The following is a 22232-nucleotide window of genomic DNA, read 5'->3' as shown; positions in this document are numbered from 1 at the left end:
ATTATGCCAAAGGAAATGATATGGTTCAGACCTATATTATCTTCCAATTTTTTATTTGAATTGTGTAACCATTTCATCATACTATACACGCATTATCACTAAACATTGTAAATTTTAATTTTAATTACTCGTTTCTGTTAACACTTCCCCGGTATGTCACCCCATCCTCAAACTACTCTAGCCCCACCACGCTTAACTTCTCAGTTTCACTGACGCCTATTTACTTCTCGATACCCCTAGGCTCCGATCATGGGGATTGTTGAGGTTACACCCTCCACATGGATGCCGTCTGTGGGAAATGGATGCGTTGGATTAGAAATTTCTTCGGTCCCATACCCAACAGGCAGCAACTCGCTGATTCGAGTCGACGCAATTCGATTCGGATCGGTGGACTTCACCAAACACTCGCCAGTACATAGCCCAACGTTCGGCTGCATCAACGGGAGCATAGATCTCGCCTTCGGCGACTTCAACTTCTGGGCAACGCGCATAGGAATACTGTGTCTCCAGGACTCATTTCGCCACACGAGGGCAAGAACAAACGAGTCAGAAAATCTCGTAGGGTGGATGAATGAGGAGAACAAGATCGGATTTGAACCCGACTCGGCAATACCCACCCACCCGCACCTCTACTTCGTCGCCATGGCAAAGCGCATACCACGCGATAACACGGATGACGAAAAAGGAGAAGAGCCGCCACCCAAACCTTGGGGCGAGACGGACCCTGAGGGCTTCAATGACGGCCCATAGAAAACCCCTCCACCACCCGGTCAAGAGACAAAAGATGGAAGTGCCGAACAAGCTGCAGCAACAACATCGGCTAACAAGAAGGACAAAGAAAATAGACCCCAACGATTGGAGTGGCGCAGAATTACCCAAAGACGTAACATTCGAAGAAAGGCAAACCAACATATACAAATTGAGCCGGCAACGGAAAAGGCTTAGCAAACTATAGAAATCGTTCGACACCAACAGACAGGCAGGTGAAGGGGAAAGGGCACAGAAACAAGCCGTGGGTAAAACTCGGTCATGAACCCGAGATATGCCACCCAAAATAATGGCAACAACCTGCAAAGACCTCGCCTCAGATCTCGATGACCACGAAGCAACAGCCTCAGCGAGTGTTGTGCCCAAAACACCAAAGGACTTCGTGCTCCAGGCACAAACGTACCTGATGCCCATGAACCCATCAAAAGACGACCCGCGACACGACTTCCACAACGAACTCCTGCAAGGCCTAAACTTAGCACGGGAAATCTAAACGAGAAGGAAATGCCACAGGTCATAGTCGCATCCAAAGTGGTACAATAAACAAGGCAAAAGGAAAACAACACAGGCAGGGCAGCTGAAACGGCACCCAGAAGGCCCCGGTATGAACAGAGTTAACTCGAAGAAGCAGACAAAAACCTGCAAGAGAGACCCGAAGGTCAGGGTACGAAAAGGACCCGAAAGACATGCGCAGCAAGCTAGCCCAGAACAGGCTAGACAAGCAGAGAAAAGAAAGGGAGGCAGAACAACGCGACTACACGGAGTCAGAAGAAGAGGAAGAGCTCGGGTTGGCTTGCGTCACCAGCAGAATCCGTCAAGCTAAGAAGCCAAGGAGGTTCAAACTAACACCTGAAACACCCAAGTACGATGGGACGCAGGAACCCAAAGCATGGCTAGACGACTACCTCACGGCAGTCAAATTCTAGAAAGGAACACCAACCACAACAATGCAGTACATACAACTGCAAATTGTAGGACCCGCAAGGAGTTGGCTCAAGAGTCGATGAAAAAAAATTACGACAGCTGGGAACAATTCGAGAACGACTTCGTCAATAGCTTCAGGTCAACCTATAAACGGACAATAACAGCCGGGCAACTGAAAGCATGCAGGCCACCGTGATGAGAAGTTGCGCGGGTACATCCAAAGATAGACCGCATTGAAAAACAACGCAGAAAGCATATCAGACAAAACAGCCGTTAGCAGCTTCACGAACGAGTTAATGCGGAACGATCTCATCGAGTTCATCGGAAGAAATATAATCGAGACCTTGAGCCATCTCATGGAAGTAGTAAATAGCTGGGCGGACGGAGAAGAACTCGTGCACAACGAGTCCCCACGAGCTTACGAGGACGACGACAGGTACGCAAACGATAACCACAGGAGGTATAACAAGGATGCATGTCGAAGAAAATATCGCAACAGGCGCAAGGGCCACGGGTATGACGAGATAGAACACCCAGAGATGGTAGCAGCCGAATTTCCTACAACTCGCGGCAATGAGTATCGCAGGCAAGGACGCGAACAGGCACGAGAACCCGCAAGAGATCAAGGACGCGAAAGAGGACGGGACCAAAGGCGAGAATGGCATCCAAAGAAAATCGGGACAAACGGATTGCCACCCAGCTGAGTAAGTATAACAGTAGAAACTGAATATTATGTGATGTAAGAAGACACAACCTTCTACCTTTTATAAAGGTGTGACGTTCGTCGGAGAAGCAGTTAAAACTCATATTAATGGAAAGTTGCTACGGGAAATATTTTTGAGAGTTGTCCCTAAAAAATTGGCAGTTGTCCCTTGACATTGACTGCATGCAGAATATGAGATCCATGCACTTAATGATGTCCATTTCCATAATCGGAGGCGACATGACCACATACCAGCACATGAAAAACTTGGATCTGCCAACCCAGCTGAATACGACACCTTCGCCTTCTCCTATGTGAACACGTATACAACACATCTCCCCGTCCACAAATCTGGATATCTTGATTTGTGGTTGTGCCGGTAGCTGATAAAATGGCATTCACGTGATGCTGACAACTTGTACTAGCCTAATTCATATTGGGACCACCGCTGATGGTCCTATAAGTGGCAATACATTCAGCACACGGAACACGACGAGCCTATAACCGGCAAAAATTTGTATGCCAAATACAATGGTGCCAATATGGATTAGGCTAGTAAAAGTTGTCAAGCGGTGGTCAAATGATTATGCACATAAGGATGCCACAAGCATGGGTGGCTAGTTATTAAATAGCGTAATCTGCTAATAAATTTCATGATTATATATCTCCTAAGAAATATAATATTGTAATTTTCTTGTTAGTATTCCTATTAAGATAGCTATTGAGATAATACTGATTATTCAGAGTTGTCTTACCATCGAATTTCCAACCCAAACAACACACAAAATAGTCACCATATCTATGGTGTTAAGATAGCAGAATCCGTATTACCGTACTAAATCTCTTTGCATTTAGGTAGGATGTGAATGCGCTACCGAATCTCGGCCCACAAAATATTTTAGAAAGGGACCTCATATCGACGGACATCGCATGCAAATATAAGCTTGTGGGCACCCCATGCATGTTACTCTCAAATTAAACATGAGTTCTCATTTGTTAGAAAATGGTAAGAACTTCAAAAAAAACATTTTGAGATGTAGTTAAGTTTAAAGGTCTATTTCTTTGTAAAAATTAAAAACATGAATTACATATATAAATCTAAATATTGCACGGAAGGATGAGTATATAGTGAGGTTTAGGGTTGTGAATGAATGATTTGTATCCTAAGTGAACTCCATATACGGAAAGTTGCAATATCTATATCATTTATATATTTTTTCGGTAATACATTGCATATGCAATGTAATTCTTATTTAGGAGTTGCACAGTGCTGATAAAAACAACCACCTATTAATAGTTCACACAAAAAGTTGAACAGTGAATTAGATTCACATTTTTTTTTGCTTAGGTGTTGAACCATAAGCTTGCAGTTGTAGCATGCACGTCTTCGTGTGCGTTAATGCCAAATGTCTCCATGATTATGCATGAGGACATCAAAATCCTGCAAGCATAGCCCTAAGATTACTTTCTTTCTCAAGATTGCCCATAAACAAGTAGCTAACTGTATGTAAATTGATGATGAAAGAAGCCATAAAATACACCTAATTAGCTAATTGGTGGTCACTATGCATGAGAATAGATTTGCGGGTTTGGGGGTGTCAAATATTCACGATCATAATTTATGCTTCCAATGTTTTTGGGTTAAAACATAATGGCACGGGGAGGCAATATTTGAAACAAGTAATTGAGTAAGTATAACATTAGAAACTGAATATTATGAGATGTAAGAAGACACAACTTTATACCTTTTACAAAGGTGTGACATGGGTCGTAGAAGCAGTTAAATCCCATATTGATGGAAAGTTGGTATGGGAAATACGTTTGAGCGTCGTCCCTCGATGCAGCAAAAGGGCAGTTGTCCAATGCCGCATGTGCAGAATCTGTCATTGGCTGCATGCACCGACTTTATGTGGCGAGATAAATGTTTCCATAATTGACAATTGACCCTTGACATTGACTGCATGTAGAATCTGACAACCATCCACTTAATGATGGCTCTTTCCATATTTGTGGGGCATTAAGATCACATACCAGCACCGAAAAACCATGGATCTGCCAACCCAACTGAATACGACACCTTCACCTTCTGCAATGTGAACACGTATACAACATATCTGCATATCCACAAATCTGGATATCTTGATTGGTGGTTGTGCCGGTAGCTGATGAAATGGCATTCACGTGATGCTGACAACCTGCACTAGCCTAATTCATATTGGGACCACCGCTGATGGTCCTATAAGTGGCAATACATTCAGCACATGGAACAAACCGATGCTATAACCGGCAAAATTTTGTATGACAAATACTATGGTGCCAATATGTATTAGGCTAGTACAAGTTGTCAAGCGGTGCTCAAATGATTATGCACATAAGGATGCCACAAGAACTTTTGCATGGTGGCCATTTATTAAATAGCATGATCTGCTAATAGGTTTCATGATTATACATCTCATAAGCAATATAATATTGTAATTTTCTTCTTAGTATTCCTATTAGGAGAGCTACTGACACAATATTGATCATTCATAGTTGTTTTAGCGTCGAATTTCCAACCACCACACAAAATAGTCACCAATTCTATGGTGTTAAGATGGCCAAATCTATATTACAGTACTAAATCTCGTTGCATTTAGGTAGGATGTGAATGCGCTACCGATTCTCGGCCCACAAAATATTTTAGAAAGGGACCTCATATCGATGGACATCGCATGCAAACATAAGCTCGTGGGTACCCCGTGCATGTTAATCTCAAATGAAACATTTGTTTTCTGTTTGTTAGGAAATGGTAAGAACTTATAAAAATGAGATGTATTTTAGTTTCAAGGTCTATTTGTTTGTAAAAATTTAAAAACATGAATTGCATATATAAATCAAAATATTGCAGAAGATGGTGAGTATATAGTGAGGTTTAGGGTTGTGAATTAATGATTTATATCCTAAGTGAACTCCATATACGGAAAGTTTCAATATCCGTATCATTTATAATATTTTATTTTGGTGATACATTGCATATGCATTGTAATTCTTATACAGAAGCTGCACAATGCTGATAAAAACAACCTCCTATTAATAGTTCACCCAAAAAAGTGAATTGTGAATCCGTTTCACATTTCATTTTGCTTAAGTGTTGATCCACATGGCACATATACGAAAGAGCAGGCTGCTGTAGCAGCCATGCAACTTGCAGTTGTAGCATGAATGCCTTGCTGTGCGTTACTGCCAAATTCTCCATGATTATGCATGAGGACATCAAAATCCTACAAGCATAGCCATATACTTACTTTCTTTCTCCAGATTTCCCATAAAATACAACCAACTAACTAATTATCTCTAAAATAATGATTAAAGAAGCCATAAAATAAGCTTAATTAGCTAATTGGTTGTCACTGTGCGTGAGAATAGAATTGCGGGTTTGGGGATGGAAAATATGCAGGATCATTATCTTGGCTTCCAATGTTTTGGGTTAAAACATAATTGCACGGGGGAGGAAATATTATAAACAAGTATCTAAGTAAGTATAACAGTAGAAACTACTGAATATTATGTGATGTAAGAAGACACAACCTTCTACCTTTTATAAAGGTGTGACGTGGGTCGCAGAAGCAGTTAAATCCCATATTGATGGAAAGTTGCTTTCGCAAATATTTTTGAGCGTCGTCCCTCAATGCGAGAGAAAGGGATGTTGTACCATGCTGCATGTGCAGAATCCGACATTGGCTGCATGCACCGACTTTATGTGGCGGGAGAAATGTTTCCACAATTGGCGCTTGTCCCTTGACATTGACTGCATGCAGAATATGAGATCCATGCACTTAATGATGGCCATTTCCATAATTGGAGGCGACAAGACCACATACCAGCACATGAAATACTTGGATCTCGCCAACCCAGCTGAATACGACACCTTCGGCTTCTCCTTTGTGAACACGTATACAACACATCTCCATGTCCACAAATCTGGATATCTTGATTTGTGGTTGTGCCGTTAGCTGATGAAATGGCATTCACGTGATGCTGACAACTTGTACTATCCTAATTCATATTGGGACCACCACTGATGGTCCTATAAGTGGCAATACATTCAGCGCACGGAACACGGCGAGGTTATAACCGGCAAAATTTCGTATGCCAAATGATGTGGTGCCAATATGGATTAAGCTAGTATAAGTTGTCAAGTGGTGCTCAAATGATTATGCACATAAGGATGTGACAAGAACTTATTCATGGGTGGCCACTTACTAAATAGCCGGATCTGCTAATAGGTTTCATGCTTATATGTCCTAAGCAATAAAATATTGTAATTTTCTACTTAGTATTCCTATTACGAGAGCTATTGAGACAATACAGATCATTCATAGTTGTCTTAGAAGCGAATTTCAACCCAAACAACACACAAAATAGTCACCAATTCTATGGTGTTAAGATGGCCGAATCCGTATTGCAGTACTAGATCTCGTTGCATTTAGGTAGCATGTGAATGCGCTACCGATTATGAGCCCACCAAATATTTTAGAAAGTGACTTCATATCGACGAACATCGCATACTGATTCATATTGGGACCACCGCTCATGGTCCTATAAGTGGCAATACATTCAGTACACGGAACACGACAAGGCTATAACCGGCAAAAATTTATATGCCAAATGAGGAGGTCCAAATATGAATTAGGCTAGTATAAGTTGTCAAGTGGTGCTGAAATGATTATGCACATGAGGATGCCACAAGAACTTATGCATGGGTTGCCATTTACTATTAAATAGCATGATATGCTAATATGTCTCATTCTTATATCTTCTAACCAATACAATATTGTTATTTTCTTCATAGTATTCCTATTAGAGAGCTATTGAAACAATGCCTATCATTCATAGTAGTCTTAGGAGCGAATTTCCATCCCAAACAACACACAAAATAGTCTCCAACCCTATGGTAAGATGGCCAAATCCCTATTACAGCATGTGATTCATACTGAATATTTTAGAAAATGATTGCATATCGACAGAAACTGACTTCATATCGGCCCTATAAGTGGCAATACATTCAGCATATCGATAGATAGCGCATACTGATTCATACTAAATATTTTAGAAAATGACTACATAGCGACAGATAGCGCATACTAGGACCACCACTCATGGTCCTATAAGTGGCAATACATTCAGCACACGGAACAGGATGAGGCTGTAACCGGCAAAATTTTATATGCCAAATGCAGTCGTCCCAATATGAATTAGGCTAGTACAAGGTGTCAAGCAATATTGGCTGCATGCACCCACTTTACGTGGGGAGAGTAATGTTTAAGAACGAACAACCATGCACTTTGCTTGCCAACATTCCAGCAACAATACTGATGGCCCTTTCCATAATTATAACTGTGAACATCGCTACACCCTGCAAAGTATGATACCTGTCGGGGCATCTCCATAGGCTAGCTCTCAACAATGACACTAGTCGGGGTTATTGCAATATCCGTACAATTTATAATTTTTCATTTTGGTAGTACATTGCATAAAATGCAATGTAATCCGTATTCAGGAGTTGCACAATGCTGATATAAACAACCACCTACAGTTCACACAAAAAAGTGAACAGTGAAATCAGATTCCCATTTCGTTTTGCTTAGGTGTTGAACCATTGTCACATACAAAATGACAGGCTGCTGTAACGGGCATGCAGCTTGCAGTTGTCGCATGCATGCCTTGCTGTTGGTTACTGCCAAATGTGTCCATGATTAGGCATGAGGACATCAAAATCCTGCAAGCATAACCATATATATAGTTTTTAGGGTTGTCCCTTGATGCAGCGAAAGGGCAGTTGTCCCATGCTGCTTGTGCAGAACCGATATTGGCTGCATGCACCACCTTCACGTGGGTAGAGTAATGTTTAAGAACGGACAACCATGCAGTTACTCCTGGTCCTTTCCATAATTGGAGGCGCTGGACGATTCCAAAATTGCATGCACGTGAATGTGTGGGCATCTCAACCGGATCTCAATAATGACATAATGACACAAGTAGGATTTTGGGGCTCCAGCATAATGGCACCCACTAGGCCAGGTAATAGCAGTGAAATTGGCAGGGCGAGCCCAATCCCGTTTCCGGCAACCCCGATTCAGCTCCTGTTTGTTGGGTCGCTACTCGCTACCGGCGTGCCTGCAACCACGGCAACGCAAGTCATGGCGGATTCTAATTCCTGTCAGCGACATTGAGTAAAAACCACGGCAACTATATATTTTTCCCTTCTCCCCTAGCATGTGGGCTCCCCGACCACCTAGTTCACGCCCCCGCCCACCGACGAAGATTACCCATTGTTGCCGCTGATCGCTGCCGATGTCGCCCAACAAGCATGGTCGTGGGGCTTGTCGCGGTGGCGCTGCTCCTCACAAACCCCGCGGCCGCCGGGTTCGGTGAGAGTGAAGCAGCGAATGTCGATGTTTTACGTGGCCTAGTCGTCGACTTCAACCACTCGTACTTGGAGTCATCGGGCCTGCAGACCTCACAGGCGGGAGAGGGTGCAGCCTCTTTTGCAACAGTTCCAATGCACACCGCCACAGACCTCCGTCATTCCATAGCTCTACGTCCCTAAGTAATACAATATTCTAAACGTCTTAGTAGTACTCTTGTTACGAGCACTAGACGAACTCTCCATCATTCCATAGTTCTCTTAGCAACGGCTTTCCAACAAAAACAACACACACAATAATCTCTAACTCTATGGTGTTCTCGCTGCATTTAGGTAGCACTCGAATGCGCTAGCGGTTCTAAATTCCGAGTAATATTTGACAAAGTGATTGCAGCTTGAAGGACGGCGCATAGAACCATAAGCTCGGTGGCAACCCATGCAGTTAATCCCAATTCCAACATGCGTCGTCAATACTTTTACAATCGCATATGAAATAATGATTCCCGGTTGTAGCGGGATTTGAGCCGGTGCCTAGGTCGTGCAGGACAACGCTCATAATGTAGACCATTCATGTAACTCTCAAGTGTTTATATCAGAATAACGTGTGTAGGAACTAGGTGAGGCGAAAACTCGTAAGTACGCCCGAGCGCTAGTGATCCGCATATCCACATTGCATCGCACCGTTGCCTTCTTTAAATGACGTCACAGCATTGTCTTTGTACGTTGCAGACTTACGTATGCCAAGTACACGGTGGGTGGGGTGCCAACCACTTTTCATCCTAGGAAACGTGCCCATGCTAATCCAGAAGTGAGCAGGCGACGAGGGTTCCTGTTCGAGCAGGGGTCAGTCTCCTGGACCTGGACCTGAGCTGGACATGTGTGGTCTAGGACCTGGACTCAACCCAAAGCTTAAAGCATGTTTTTTACAGGACAAAGTAAGAGCATCTTCACTCGTTTGCCCTCCCCACGCCCAAATCCGGCGAAATTTACGTTCGGATTGGACGTAAATTTGGCGTGGGGAGGACTAGTTTCCCAGCCGCAATCTCAGGCGAAGACGACGATGTAAATTTGAAAAACGAAACCTTGACAAAATACGACTTAAAACGATTGAATTTAGACTAAATTTAATGATATTTACTATATATAGGGCGAAGTTCATACATAGAGGCCAAATTCGAATATATTTCGAATTCGGCCGGGGGATACAAATAAAACTAAATAAAACACGGCGCTCTACATGCCGAAATGGCGATAGAACATCGTGTAGTCCTCGTCGCCGTCGTCGTCGCTGCCATCATCGGAAGGTGGCGCCTGGCTGCTGGTGCCCTGGCCGGGGTCTCCCCACCGGACACCGTCGCGCGGCAGGGACGGCGACGGCTTGTACCATTTGTCCTCGGACTCCTCGAGGTCGATGACGGGCACGGGGATGCCGGACGGAGGAGTCGCAGGCCGACGGTAGCGTGCGACGTCCTCGAGGAGTCGAGCCTGCCGCTCCGCCTCCTCCTTCTCCCACTGCTCCCTCGACCAAGCGCAGGCCTGGTCGAGGGGCATGGCGTTCTCGGCGGGTACGAGGTCCTGGAGGGACCTCGCCATGACCGCCTCGAGGATCGCGGCGTCCTCGGCGTCGGCGGCCTCCTCCACCTTCACCTTCGCCGGCTTGCGCTTGCGCTCGCCGGAGGTGTCCGGTTCGCGCTTGGGGTGGAGGCGTCCTCGTGCCGTCGACGGCTCGCGGATGACGATCCCGCCGCCGCGCACGGTTGCTCGGCTGGGAAGGCGGCTCCGTCTTCACCGGCGCCCATGATGGCGCCGACCTGGAGATCGGCGTCGACCTCGACGCCGAACCTGACGACGAGGAACTGGCAGCCATGCGCCGTGGCTGCCAGCTGCTTCCCCGGCGGCGGCTGGCCGATGCCCTCGACAGCGGGGGCATCGTCAGAAGGGGGAAGTTGCCGTCCTCGATGTGCTGGAGGACGGCCTCGAGCGTCCGGCCCGGCACGCTCCACCACCGCTTGCGTCCGGCGATGTTGTTGCGCGGAGGCGGCAGGCCGTCGTAGGAGGCGAGCTCCTGCTCCCACCAGCGAAGGAATTAGGAGTTCCACGCCGTCAGGTTGTCGGGGTGGTAGCGTGGCTCGGCGCGGTCCTGGTCCAACAATGTTAGTCGGACCTCCTCGATGGCGGCTTCGAGGGCGCGTCCCTGGGGCGGCGGCGGGATTGGCACGCCGCCCGCACTTAGCCGCCACCCGCCGCCGGGAGGCCTCGTGACCTCGACGCGTCCGTTTGGGTCGCTCGGTTGGAGATGCCCTAATAGCCGTCCTTGACCGACACCTTGTACTCCACCTTGCACCACTTCTCTAGGCTCTCACTATTGAAATGTTTTGCCACGTATATCTCTCCTGGCACCAATTCGTCGACGTAGTATGACCCAGACTTACACAGGACTTCCTGGAACTTCTCGAACATAGTTCAGGTATATATGTTTGCGGCGCGCTTCTCCATGGGTTCGCCAACTTTGTAAACCACTCCACCCTGCGGCCACAGGAAAAAGGGAATAGCATTCGGTAAATACAAGATGTGATGCGGTCTGTCGGTGGGATGCAAATTGGTCCGGCGAGCTTACCAGACGAGTCCTCTTCTCCTGGAAGCTCTCTTCCGCATCCCGGTCGTACAACAGTTTGTTAGATTGTTTTACAAACACGTGCATTGCCGAGCCGGTGGGCACGTATGTCTTCAACATGTGGTTCGCACTTTCGCTTCGTTGAGTACTGGTCATCCTCGCACAGAAGATTCCACTGAAGTAAGGTTTTGCCCATTTGTCCCTGGTTTCATATATTTGGTACAAATATGGGTTCTTCTCCAAGGCGTACATACTTAGCATCTGCATCCATGAACCCTCGAACTCCTCCTTTGTGAGCATCTGATTCATAATCCGGTGGAAATCAACCTTGGCTGTTCTTCCCATACAGGGCACCTAGCCTCTCCTTGGTTTTCCTTAACACATGCCATTTGCACCATCGATGCTTAGTTGATGGCAGAACATTTCCAATCGCTACCTCCATAGCTCTGCACTGATCTGCGAACAAAAAAATCAGTCACATTCTTCATTTGTTCACAGTGTTTTTAAAGGATATCTTTTCGGCTAGAAATAAGAAATCAAGGCGTGTGTATACTCCACTAACCTGTCAATATGGTCACTAGGTTTTTCCCACTCGTCATCTTAACAAACTGCCTGGTTGCGATGAGCATCCCACGACGGCCTCGACCTCAAACGCACAGCCCCCCTCTTGTGCTAGCAATGTTTGCAAGCTCAAAAAAAACATTCCCCACCGCGGATTAGATTTAGCAAAAAGATTGGGAGCGCAAAAGGGATCGATCTAACAGTATGGCTGGTACCTTGGCTCCAGATCTCCAAAGAAGACGGCTTCCATCCTGCGCCCAACAGCTTCAAGCTAAACTGGATACTGCCCGGGATCCTCCCCACATGCAGTTTCACCTGGACATCGCTGGGGGGCACGCGGTCGTGCTGGGGGAGCGGGCGGCGGCGGGAGGAAAGAGATGAGGCTAGGTTTATTTTTTCAGTCGGCCAGATGAGCCGGCTCGGGGGGACGGTCCTGTTCCTGTTCCACCGACCTGGTCGACCGTCCAAGAACTTGTTCGCGCAGTTAATTCGCACGTCCGTCGTCGAGCCTCCATCTGTGTGTACATACACCGTACGCGCTCACGGGGCCGACCATGCCATACAAAAATTAATGATCATCTGTTGCCTCCGTACCGCACATTACGTATTTCCATATCAGGATCACACCAGCCCGGGCGCTATTCGTCCGCTCTCCTAGGTGAGGTACCTGACCAAGCGCATTACAGAGACTTGAAGCACTGGATTTTTCGAGTGACTAAAATTATTGAAAAATTGTAAGTGTTTACAAACCTATTGTCTGTTGATTACAACACCCCTTACTTTGCCAGCGATATAATACGACCTCTCATAATAAAACATGTCTAGGCCACTAGAACATTTGCATAGTCTTTAAAATGGTTAACAATTATTTATGCCAAGATGTTGCTTCATATGGAAATACATATATTATAAACATATAATTTATGACAAATGCAAGACGAATTTCATATTCTAAATAATGGTAATTATTTATCTATAGATTTTCAAGCTTATAAATATTTAACTCGCAGAAAATCTAGAAAGTGCTACAGTTTGGTTGAGAAAAGTACACCTATTACGTACTACATATGTAGGTGCGGACTTTGAGAAAGCTTATAAATCTTTAACTCGGAGTATGTACATAGATTTTTTTTATATATAATTTGATAATTTGAAATGGTAGAGCGGTTTACATATATGTAGGTGCGTACTTTGAGTTTTCAGTTGCGCCGTCTGTCCGTATATAAGTAGGAGCCTTCAGCTTGAAGTTTGAAAGACGCACAGAGCGAGAGCAAACCATAGGGAGCGAGTCCAATCAAGATCCAAAGAAAGAAGAGGATGGCAGCAGCAGCTTCGCCGGGCATGTTGCTCATTGAGGAGCTCGCCGGGGGCGACCTCTTGCCGGAACGGTACGTGCTGCAGGTGGAGGACCGCCCTACGGTGGTGGGCGCACTGCCGGTGGCACAGATCCCGGTCATCGACCTTGGCCTCCTGTCCAAACAGCTGGCAGCTGGCGGCGGCGAGGAGGTGGAGAAGCTCCGATCGGCGCTGGTGTCCTGGGGCGTGTTCATGGTAAGTAATAATTCTCTACTTAAGAAATCCAAGAGCGAACAATGGATGCTGCAACCAAGAATGGTGAGTGCAGGTGAGTGGCCATGGCGTGGATCCCTCTATGATGGACGCCACGTGGAAAGCCACGAAAGACTTCTTTGGGCAACCCATAGAAGAGAAGAAGAAATACGCCAACCTCGCAGACTGCGAGGAAGGGTACGAGGACTACCACCAAGGGTACGGAACCAAGCAGCTCAAGGCTGAAGGCGAAACCACCCTCGACTGGTCCGATCGCCTGCTTCTCCTGGTGGAACCGCAGGACGAGCGGAAGCTCGAACTTTGGCCCGAATCTTTCAAGGACATCCTGCACGACTACTCCGTGCAGCAGCACCGCGGCCTGCTGGACACCCTCCTTCCGGCGATGGAGAGGGTCATGGGCCTCGGCGATGGCTTCCTGCTCGGACGACTGGGCGGTCCGGCTACCACCTATTGCAGAATCAACTACTACATGCCCTGCCCGAGACCCGACCTCGTGATTGGCATCGCAACACACGCCGACGCCACGCTTATCTCGGTTCTAATGGTCGACGACACCGTCGGCGGCTTGCAAGTACTCAAAGATGATGTCTGGTACGATGTCCCGGCTTCCACCGACCCCCACGGATTATTGATCTTCGTCGGAGACATTGCCGAGGTACTCTTCTCTTCCTATTCACGGTTTTTGTTCCCCTTTGCATTAGTTACTCATCTTAACCTCCTTTTCTCTCGCAACCACCAAAACAGATATTGACCAACGGGCTCCTTAAGAGCCCCGTACACCGCGTCGTCACTAATCCTCACAAAGACAGAACATCAGTGGCGATGTTTTACTTGCCAGATATTGACAAGGAAATAGGACCGGCAGACGAGCTTATTGGAAATACCCAGCGGGCACGGTACAAGAAAGTTAAGGTCTGGGATTACGTCATTCGCAATTATGACCATATGGCAAGAGGCAAGAGGACCTTAGACTCATTGATGATATAATCACTTTTTATTTTAATATAAATAACGGCCGGTCTAGCTTCTCCCCGACTTGAAATTCCTATCTGCAAAACAAGATGCAATAGGAGGTGAAGTTAGAGACGATGACCTAAAGTTGTATCTCTATGTAATTTTACCGTTCATCTATGGTTTGTGATTCGGATGTGTTTTATTTCCCCAATCAATGAAGTGGTTATATGAGTTGTTGTTTTTTTGTCCCTAGTATTCACACTCAAGTTGAGGATTTCCGTGACTATTAATTCAACAAGTTACCGGCTCCAAAGTGACCACAGTATGAGCCAACAACTAATAGTACGTTCCAAATTATGGGAAAAATAAAAGAGTCGGTGGCACTGATTAAAGTAGGCAAATAAAAGAGTTTGAACCAAACTGTCCAGTTCAAACAATTAGATGTCTGCTGAACCTATTAGTCTAGAAAAAAAAACATGCATTGCGCCAAGTTTCTCTCAGACTCCCCATTAGTGATCGTGATCTAGGATGCTATGGAGCCAGCTGCAGTTATTGCCTGTGTTCGTAGCCAGGCCACCGCAGTCCAAACCTACCAGCCGGCCAAATCCCAAAGCTTTGTAATGCCACACCAGATCTTTTACTTAGTTGGGTCGTAGAGAAGAGATGAAAGAGAACATAAGTGAACAGTGCATGACACATTTTACGACATGCGGTTGTCATCGCCATGTTACTTGCGAGTCCAAACCTACCAGCCGGCCAAACCCCAAAAGTCAGAATGCTCGTACGATTCCTACTGTAGCAAAAGTGGTGCGTGAGACGCTCAATGGGGAGGAGCTTCTCTCGTGGAGGAGGTCCTCTCATGTCTCCGCTTTTCTCTCCCTCTCTTCTCCAAGTCTGGGAAAATAAGAAGTGGGTTGTGGTAATGAAGGCACCATTCACCCGAAGTGGGAGTTTCGACTTATATGTTCTGAAACTCACTAGAGAGAGGTGATACTGGTGAAGCCGGTCACACCCTAGAGTGGAATTTGGAACATATACAACCCCAACAATTGTCAACACATAGTATGACACCACCTAGCTTTCGGAGGGATTCAAACCCTCCAGAGCCACTCTCCGGTGATAACTAAGTCTGTTGGAGACATCCGAAACAAAGGTCTACTCCAAATCTTCACTAGATTCCCTCCGGTTCACCGAAGTGGGTGTTTCGAGTTAAGTCCAGAAACTCAATAGTCCAGAAACTCAATTGGGAGAAGGTGATGTCGGTCACACCCGGAAGTGGAGTCTTGTATACACTAGTAGTTTTTGGCTAATGCTGGTGAACAGGTGTTCGCCAGCACTAACTCGCAAGTGATAACAGGCTTAGGGGGGGTTACCGCCGGCAAACAGCCACACTGTTCACCAATGATATGTTCGCAAGTGGTACTCCATTCGCCAGTGATATGTTCGCCAGTGGTGTATTTTTTTTTTGTGTTTTCGTATTTCAGCCGTATATACAGGTGCAATAGCTGCTGAACACACAATTTGCAGAAGTAACAAACAAGGGCCCAAATTGATTCATATGTATCACATGTATTCATTACAAACCGAGATAGACACAATTTTGCGCTCGAGGTGGGAGACGAAAATAATTTTCATACATCCATGCATGAATATATAACTCGACGTAGTCGCTCGGTTATGTCGCATGTTTTTGAAGCAAACGGTCAACTAAATTAAAGTATCATATGCATACAAGGTAGAATTGCAATGTCGATGCGGCGATGTTCTTCCTTAAAAGAAGCTTTGGAGAGCCGTTTCTTCCGTTGAATACACTTGCATTTGGGCTTCAAAAAGTTTGTCTAAAATTTTTCGCCCCGGCAAACATAAATTTCTGTGACGAAAAAATGGGCTGTGGTTCAGATTTATTCTACGTCTTGCAAAAATTTAGAAAAATTAGGCTAACATTTATTAGTACTAGTTTTGCACATTTTCGCATGCATGACAATTATGATTTCAAAAGAAACTTAATTAATGCAATCAATGCATGAGGATTGGTTCATAGTGCCGAGGTGGGACCAACTCAGGATGTAGAATAATTCCAAACAAACACATGAGCTAGAAAATCCGAACCGAGGGAGTAAGTGTGTGTAAGTTGACATGTATATTTTATTTACATATATCAAGCGGCCATGCAATTAATGGTGGCCGTATATATAAATATAAATATACGCCTCAGGATGAGTGTTTCCATACCAACCCGTCTGGAAAGCTAAGAGTCCCCGCGCAGAAGCGGCGATGGAGGGTTGTGGAGTCCGGGTGGTGAGCCGACGCCTGTTCAAGGCCTCGGCGCCCTCCATGGAGCCGCATGTGATGGCAGTCTCAAACCTTGACCTCTTCTCAAACCTCGTGCAACTGTCTATGGTATGTGTGTACCCCAAGCCCAAGCCCAGCGGTGCCGGCGACACCTTCCAAGGCATTGTTGCCACCTTCGAGACCCACCTGCCGGCGTACCTCAACTATTTCTTCCCTCTTGCCGGCCGCATCCTGGTGGATCCCATCTCGGGCCTCCCCGAGATACACTGCTACAACCAAGGGGCAGAGCTGATCGTGGCGGACGCCGGCGTGGAGCTGCAGGTCCTGGACTGGGGCCTGACGGAGGGGTCCGTGAGGGCGATCATGGTTCCATACGCCGCCGAGGTGGCGCTGTCGGTGCAGCTGGTGTCCTTCTCCTGCGGCGGATTCGCCGTGGTGTGGGCCACCAATAACCTCATCGGCGACGGGAATGTGATGGTGATGATGGTGAGGATGTGGTCGGAGCTGGTCCGGATGGGGAGCATCTCCAAGGACGGTGGCCCCAACCATGACCGGTCCGTGTTCAGGCCTCGCGAGCGGCCGTGGTACGGCCCCGCGGTGGCCAAGATGTTCACGCGGTGGGAGCAGGAGCAGGAGGTGAACGCTCTGACGGTGGAGGAGAGCTTCGTGGAGCGGCTCTACTACGTGGAGGCTCGCGACATTGCCATGTTGCGGGGCAAGAGCGGAGGCACGCGCGTCCAGGCCTTGTCCGCCTACCTGTGGAAGCTCCTGGCGGGCATGGTGGCCAAGTCCAAGCTCCTGAGCGAGGGCGAGAAGCGGTGCCGCATGATATGGTGGGTGGACGGGCGGCGGTGCCTGCGCTTGTCGCCGTCGCTGCGCAACTACGTCGGCTGCGTCACGGCCTATGCGCTTGGGGAGGCGGCGGCGGCGACGGTGCTCAGCGCGCCGCTGGCGGGGGTGGCGGACATGGTGCGCGAGGCCATCACGACGGTGGACTACGAGGAGCTGTACCAGCAGATGGTGGACTACATGGAGGTGCACAAGCCCGGGAGGTACTACGAGGCCGCCACGGTGGGGCTCGGTGGCGCCACGCTGGGGCAGACCTACTGGTCCTCCTTCCCCAACGACTCCGACTTCGGCTTCGGCCAGGCCGGCTTGGCCATGCTCGTGCACGGCTGCCTCGGCAGGATGTGCATGGGCCTCATGTGCATCGCGGCTAAGCCAGGGGACCCCGAAACATTCATCCTCAGCGCATACGTGTGGCGGCGGATGGCCGCGGCGCTTGATTCCGACGAGCAGGGCATCTTCAAGCCGCTCACCGCCGAGTACCTTGGGCTCTGACCACTCTCGATCTGCCTCCAAATTCAAATTATAATAATCATAATAAGTTTACTAGTATGTGGTAAGTCTTTCCATTTTACAACACTATGCATGTCGTCGTTATTCTTCCGTCTTTGATCTGTTGAGTGTGACCCAGAAATAAATCTATTGTTCCATACACAGTCACATTATGCCAAAGGAAATGATATGGTTCAGACCTATATTATCTTCCAATTTTTTATTTGAATTGTGTAACCATTTCATCATACTATACACGCATTATCACTAAAAATTGTAAATTTTAATTTTAATTACTCGTTTCTGTTAACACTTCCCCGGCATGTCACCCCATCCTCAAACTACTCTAGCCCCACCACGCTTAACTTCTCAGTTTCACTGACGCCTATTTACTTCTCGAAACCCCTAGGCTCCGATCATGGGGATTGTTGAGGTTACACCCTCCACATGGACGCCGTCTGTGGGAAACGGATGCGTTGGATTAGAAATTTCTTCGGTCCCATACCCAACAGGCAGCAACTCGCTGATTCGAGTCGACGCAATTCGATTCGGATCGGTGGACTTCACCAAACACTCGCCAGTACATAGCCCAACGTTCGGCTGCATCAACGGGAGCATAGATCTCGCCTTCGGCGACTTCAACTTCTGGGCAACGCGCATAGGAATACTGTGTCTCCAGGACTCATTTCGCCACACGAGGACAAGAAAAAGCGAGTTAGAAAATCTCGCAGGGTGGATGAATGAGGAGAACGAGATCGGATATGAACCCGACTCGCCAATATCTACCCACCCGCACCTCTACTTCGTCGCCATGGCAAATCGTATACCACGCGATAACACGGATGACGAAGAAGGAGAAGAGCCGCCACCCAAACATTGGGGCGAGACGGACCCTGAGGACTTCAACGACAACCCACAAAATACCTCTCCACCACCCGATCAAGAGACAAAAGATGGAAGAGCCGAACAAGCTGCACCAACAGCATCAGCTAACAAGAAGGACAAAGAAAATAGACCCCAACTATTGGTGTGGCGCGGAATTACCCAAAGACGCAACATCCAAATAAAGGCAATCCTACTGGTACAAATTGAGTCAACAACGGAAAAGGCTTAGCACACTACAGAAATCATCGACACCAACCGACAGACATGATAAGAGAGAGAAGCATGCGAAGGGGAGAGGGCACAGAAACAAGCCGCGGGTAAAACTCGGTCACGAACACGAGATATGCCACCCAAAACAATGGCAACAATCAGCAAAGACCTCGCCTCATATCTCGATGACCACAGAGCAACAGCCTCAACGAGTGTTGTGCCCAAAACACCACAGGACTTCGTGCTCCAGGCACAAACGTACCTGATGGCCATGAACCCAGCAAAAGACGACCCGCGACACGACTTCCACAATGCAAGGCCTAAACTTAGCATGGGAATAGCTAAGCTAGAAGGAAACGCCACGGGTCACAGTCGCATCGAAAGTGGTACAATCAACAAGGTAAAAGGAAAACAACACAGTTAGGGCAGCCGAAACGGCACCCAGAAGGCCCTGGTACGAACAGAGTTAACTCGAAGAAGCAGACAGAAACCCTGCAAGAGAGACCCGAAGGTCAGGGTACGAAGAGGACCCGAAATACATGCATAGCAAGCTAGCCCAGAACAGTCTAGACAAGCGGAGAAAAGAAAGTGAAGTAGAACGACGTGACTACACGGAGTCAGAAGAATAGTAAGAGATCGGGTTGGCTTGCGTCACCAGCAGAATCCGTCAAGCTAAGAAGCCAAGGAGGTTCAAACTAACGCTGAAACACCCAAGTACGATGGGACGCAGGAACTCGAAGCATGGCTAGACGACTACCTCACGGCAGTCAAATTCCAGAAAGGAACACCAACCACAACAATGCAATACATACAGCTGCAAATGGTAGGACCCGCAAGGAGTTGGCTCAAGAGTCGGTGAAAAAAAGTTTACGACAGCTGGGAACAATTCGAGAACGACTTCGTCAATAGCTTTAGGTCAACCTGTAAACGGACAGTAACAGTCGGGCAACTGAAAGCATGTAGGCAACACCATGATGAGAAGCTGCGCGGGTACATCCAAAGATAGACCGCATTGAAAAACAACGCAGAAAACATATCAGACGAAACAGCCGTTAGCAGCTTCACCAACGGGTTAATGCGGAAAGATCTCATCGAGTTCATCGGAAGAAATATAATCGAGACCTTGAGCCATCTCATGGAAGTAGTAAATAGCTGGGCGGACGGAGAAGAACTCGTGCACAACGAGTCCCCACGAGCTTACGAGGACGACGGCAGGTACGCAAACGATAACCACAGGAGGTATAACAACGACGCAGGTCAAAGAAAATATAGCAACAAGCGCAAGGGCCGCGGGTATGATGAGATAGAACACCCAAAGATGGTAGCAGCCGAATTTCCTGCAACTCGCGGCAACGAGTATCGCAGGCAAGGATGCGAACAGGCACAAGAACCCACAAGAGATCAAGGACGCGAGAGAGGACGGGACCAAAGGCGAGAATGGCATCCAAAGAAAATCCGGACAGACGGATTACCACCCATGTCAATCGAGCAGCAACTCGATGCCCCCTGCCCCAATCATATGTTCCTCGATGATAATGGCATCAGCAAATCGAGTCATAAACTTAGAGATTGTCGCAGGTCCCGACTACTCGCAGAAGCCACTTGGAGACAGGCAACAAGACGCATAACAAGCCGGCTACCCGGTAGTGCCAGGAGCACCGGCTATTGGAGCACCACCACCGCTACCACTACCCACACCACCAGCGCACCCAAACATGGCTCAACTGTCGGCAGGAATCCACCAGCAGCAACGAGTGGACTTACCACCCGAAGATGAATACCCCCAGCTCAAAGGGAAGGTGTTCAGGATACAGAAGGCAGCACCATCAAAAAGAAGCCAGAAGCTGACCACAAGGCAGGTGAACATGGCAGAAACTTCACCACCAGCGACCCCCGAGTACCTCAAATGGTCCGAGGCAATCATAACCTTCACTCGAGAGGACCACCCGCCTAAGGTACCTTTCCCCGGGAAGGACGCACTCGTAGTCGAGGCACAAATAGACGGCTACGACCTGTGCAGGGTATTTATGGACGGTGGCAGTGGAGTCAACATCATCTATGCAGAAACATTAAAGGTGATGGTGATCCCCACCAACAAGTTGAAGAGATCAGAAAACGCTTTCCACGGCATAGTATCTGGCAAAGCGGTTTGCCCAGTGGGGATGATCACGCTCGATGTGATATTCGGAGGACCGGGTCACTTCGAGAAAGAGAGACTTGACATCAAGGTAGTCACATGGCCGTCCCAATACAACGCAATTCTAGGGAGAACTGCCTTCGCAAGGTTCATGGCAGTCCCCCACTACCTGTACTTGGTACTCAAAATGCCAGGACCTAAGCGAATAATCACAGTGTAAGGAAACTACAAAAAATCAGACAGCTGTGATATCGAATTCAACAAACTCTCACGGTCGTTCGGCACTCAGCGGGAACTCGACGAAATAGCAAAGCAACCACAGATCACTCGGTACCACTGAAGTCGCAGAAAATGACACCCGGAATGGAGTTCAATTTGAAGAAGGACACGACTGAGTATCAGGTTCACCCGACGGATCCAACAAAGATCATACTCGTGTCCAACAGCTTACCCGTCGCATAGGTAAGCGCGCTCGTCGAATTCCTCCATGAGAACCGGAAAATCTTCGCATGGGTCCCGGTGGAGATGCCAAGAGTTCCCGGGAATTCGCCGAGCACGTGCTTGAAGTTTTTAAAGACGCCAAACCTGTACGAGCAAGCTATACGACGATATTCAGAACCTAGAAGGAGAGCGATAGGCGAAGAGATAACCCGATTGCTAGCAGCAAACTTCATTTGGGAAATCAAAATAGAAACTTGGCTCGCAAATCTGGTACTGGTAGACAAAAACAAGCTCGGGATGTGTATCGACTTCACATCTCTGAATAAGTTCTACCCCAAGGATTGGTTCCCCCTACCACACATCGATCTGATAATCGACTCGACCACCGGGTGCGAGCGACTCTGCTTCCTGGACGCATACTCGGGGTATA

At 47.5% G+C, this 22232-nt stretch overlaps 2 protein-coding genes across 2 annotated transcripts; both read left to right on the top strand.

Annotated features, from left to right (window-relative positions):
• The first annotated feature begins 13207 nt into the window (after positions 1-13207).
• On the top strand, positions 13208-14574 carry LOC124699115 (flavonol synthase/flavanone 3-hydroxylase-like). The gene is made up of 3 exons (XM_047231500.1): positions 13208-13527; positions 13601-14200; positions 14290-14574. The coding sequence occupies exons 1-3, from the start codon at positions 13294-13296 to the stop codon at positions 14530-14532; spliced, it is 1077 nt and encodes a 358-aa protein (XP_047087456.1). The 5' UTR covers positions 13208-13293; the 3' UTR covers positions 14533-14574.
• A 2199-nt stretch (positions 14575-16773) lies between these two features.
• LOC124649324 (hydroxycinnamoyltransferase-like) lies at positions 16774-18298 on the top strand. The gene has a single exon (XM_047188979.1). The coding sequence runs from the start codon at positions 16774-16776 to the stop codon at positions 18130-18132; it is 1359 nt and encodes a 452-aa protein (XP_047044935.1). The 3' UTR covers positions 18133-18298.
• Positions 18299-22232: the final 3934 nt, after the last annotated feature.

Source organism: Lolium rigidum, chromosome 1, assembly GCF_022539505.1.
Source record: "Lolium rigidum isolate FL_2022 chromosome 1, APGP_CSIRO_Lrig_0.1, whole genome shotgun sequence".
Lineage (NCBI taxonomy): Eukaryota > Viridiplantae > Streptophyta > Magnoliopsida > Poales > Poaceae > Lolium > Lolium rigidum.
Note: the sequence above shows the minus strand (reverse complement) of the source record. Positions and strands in the feature narration are given on the sequence as shown.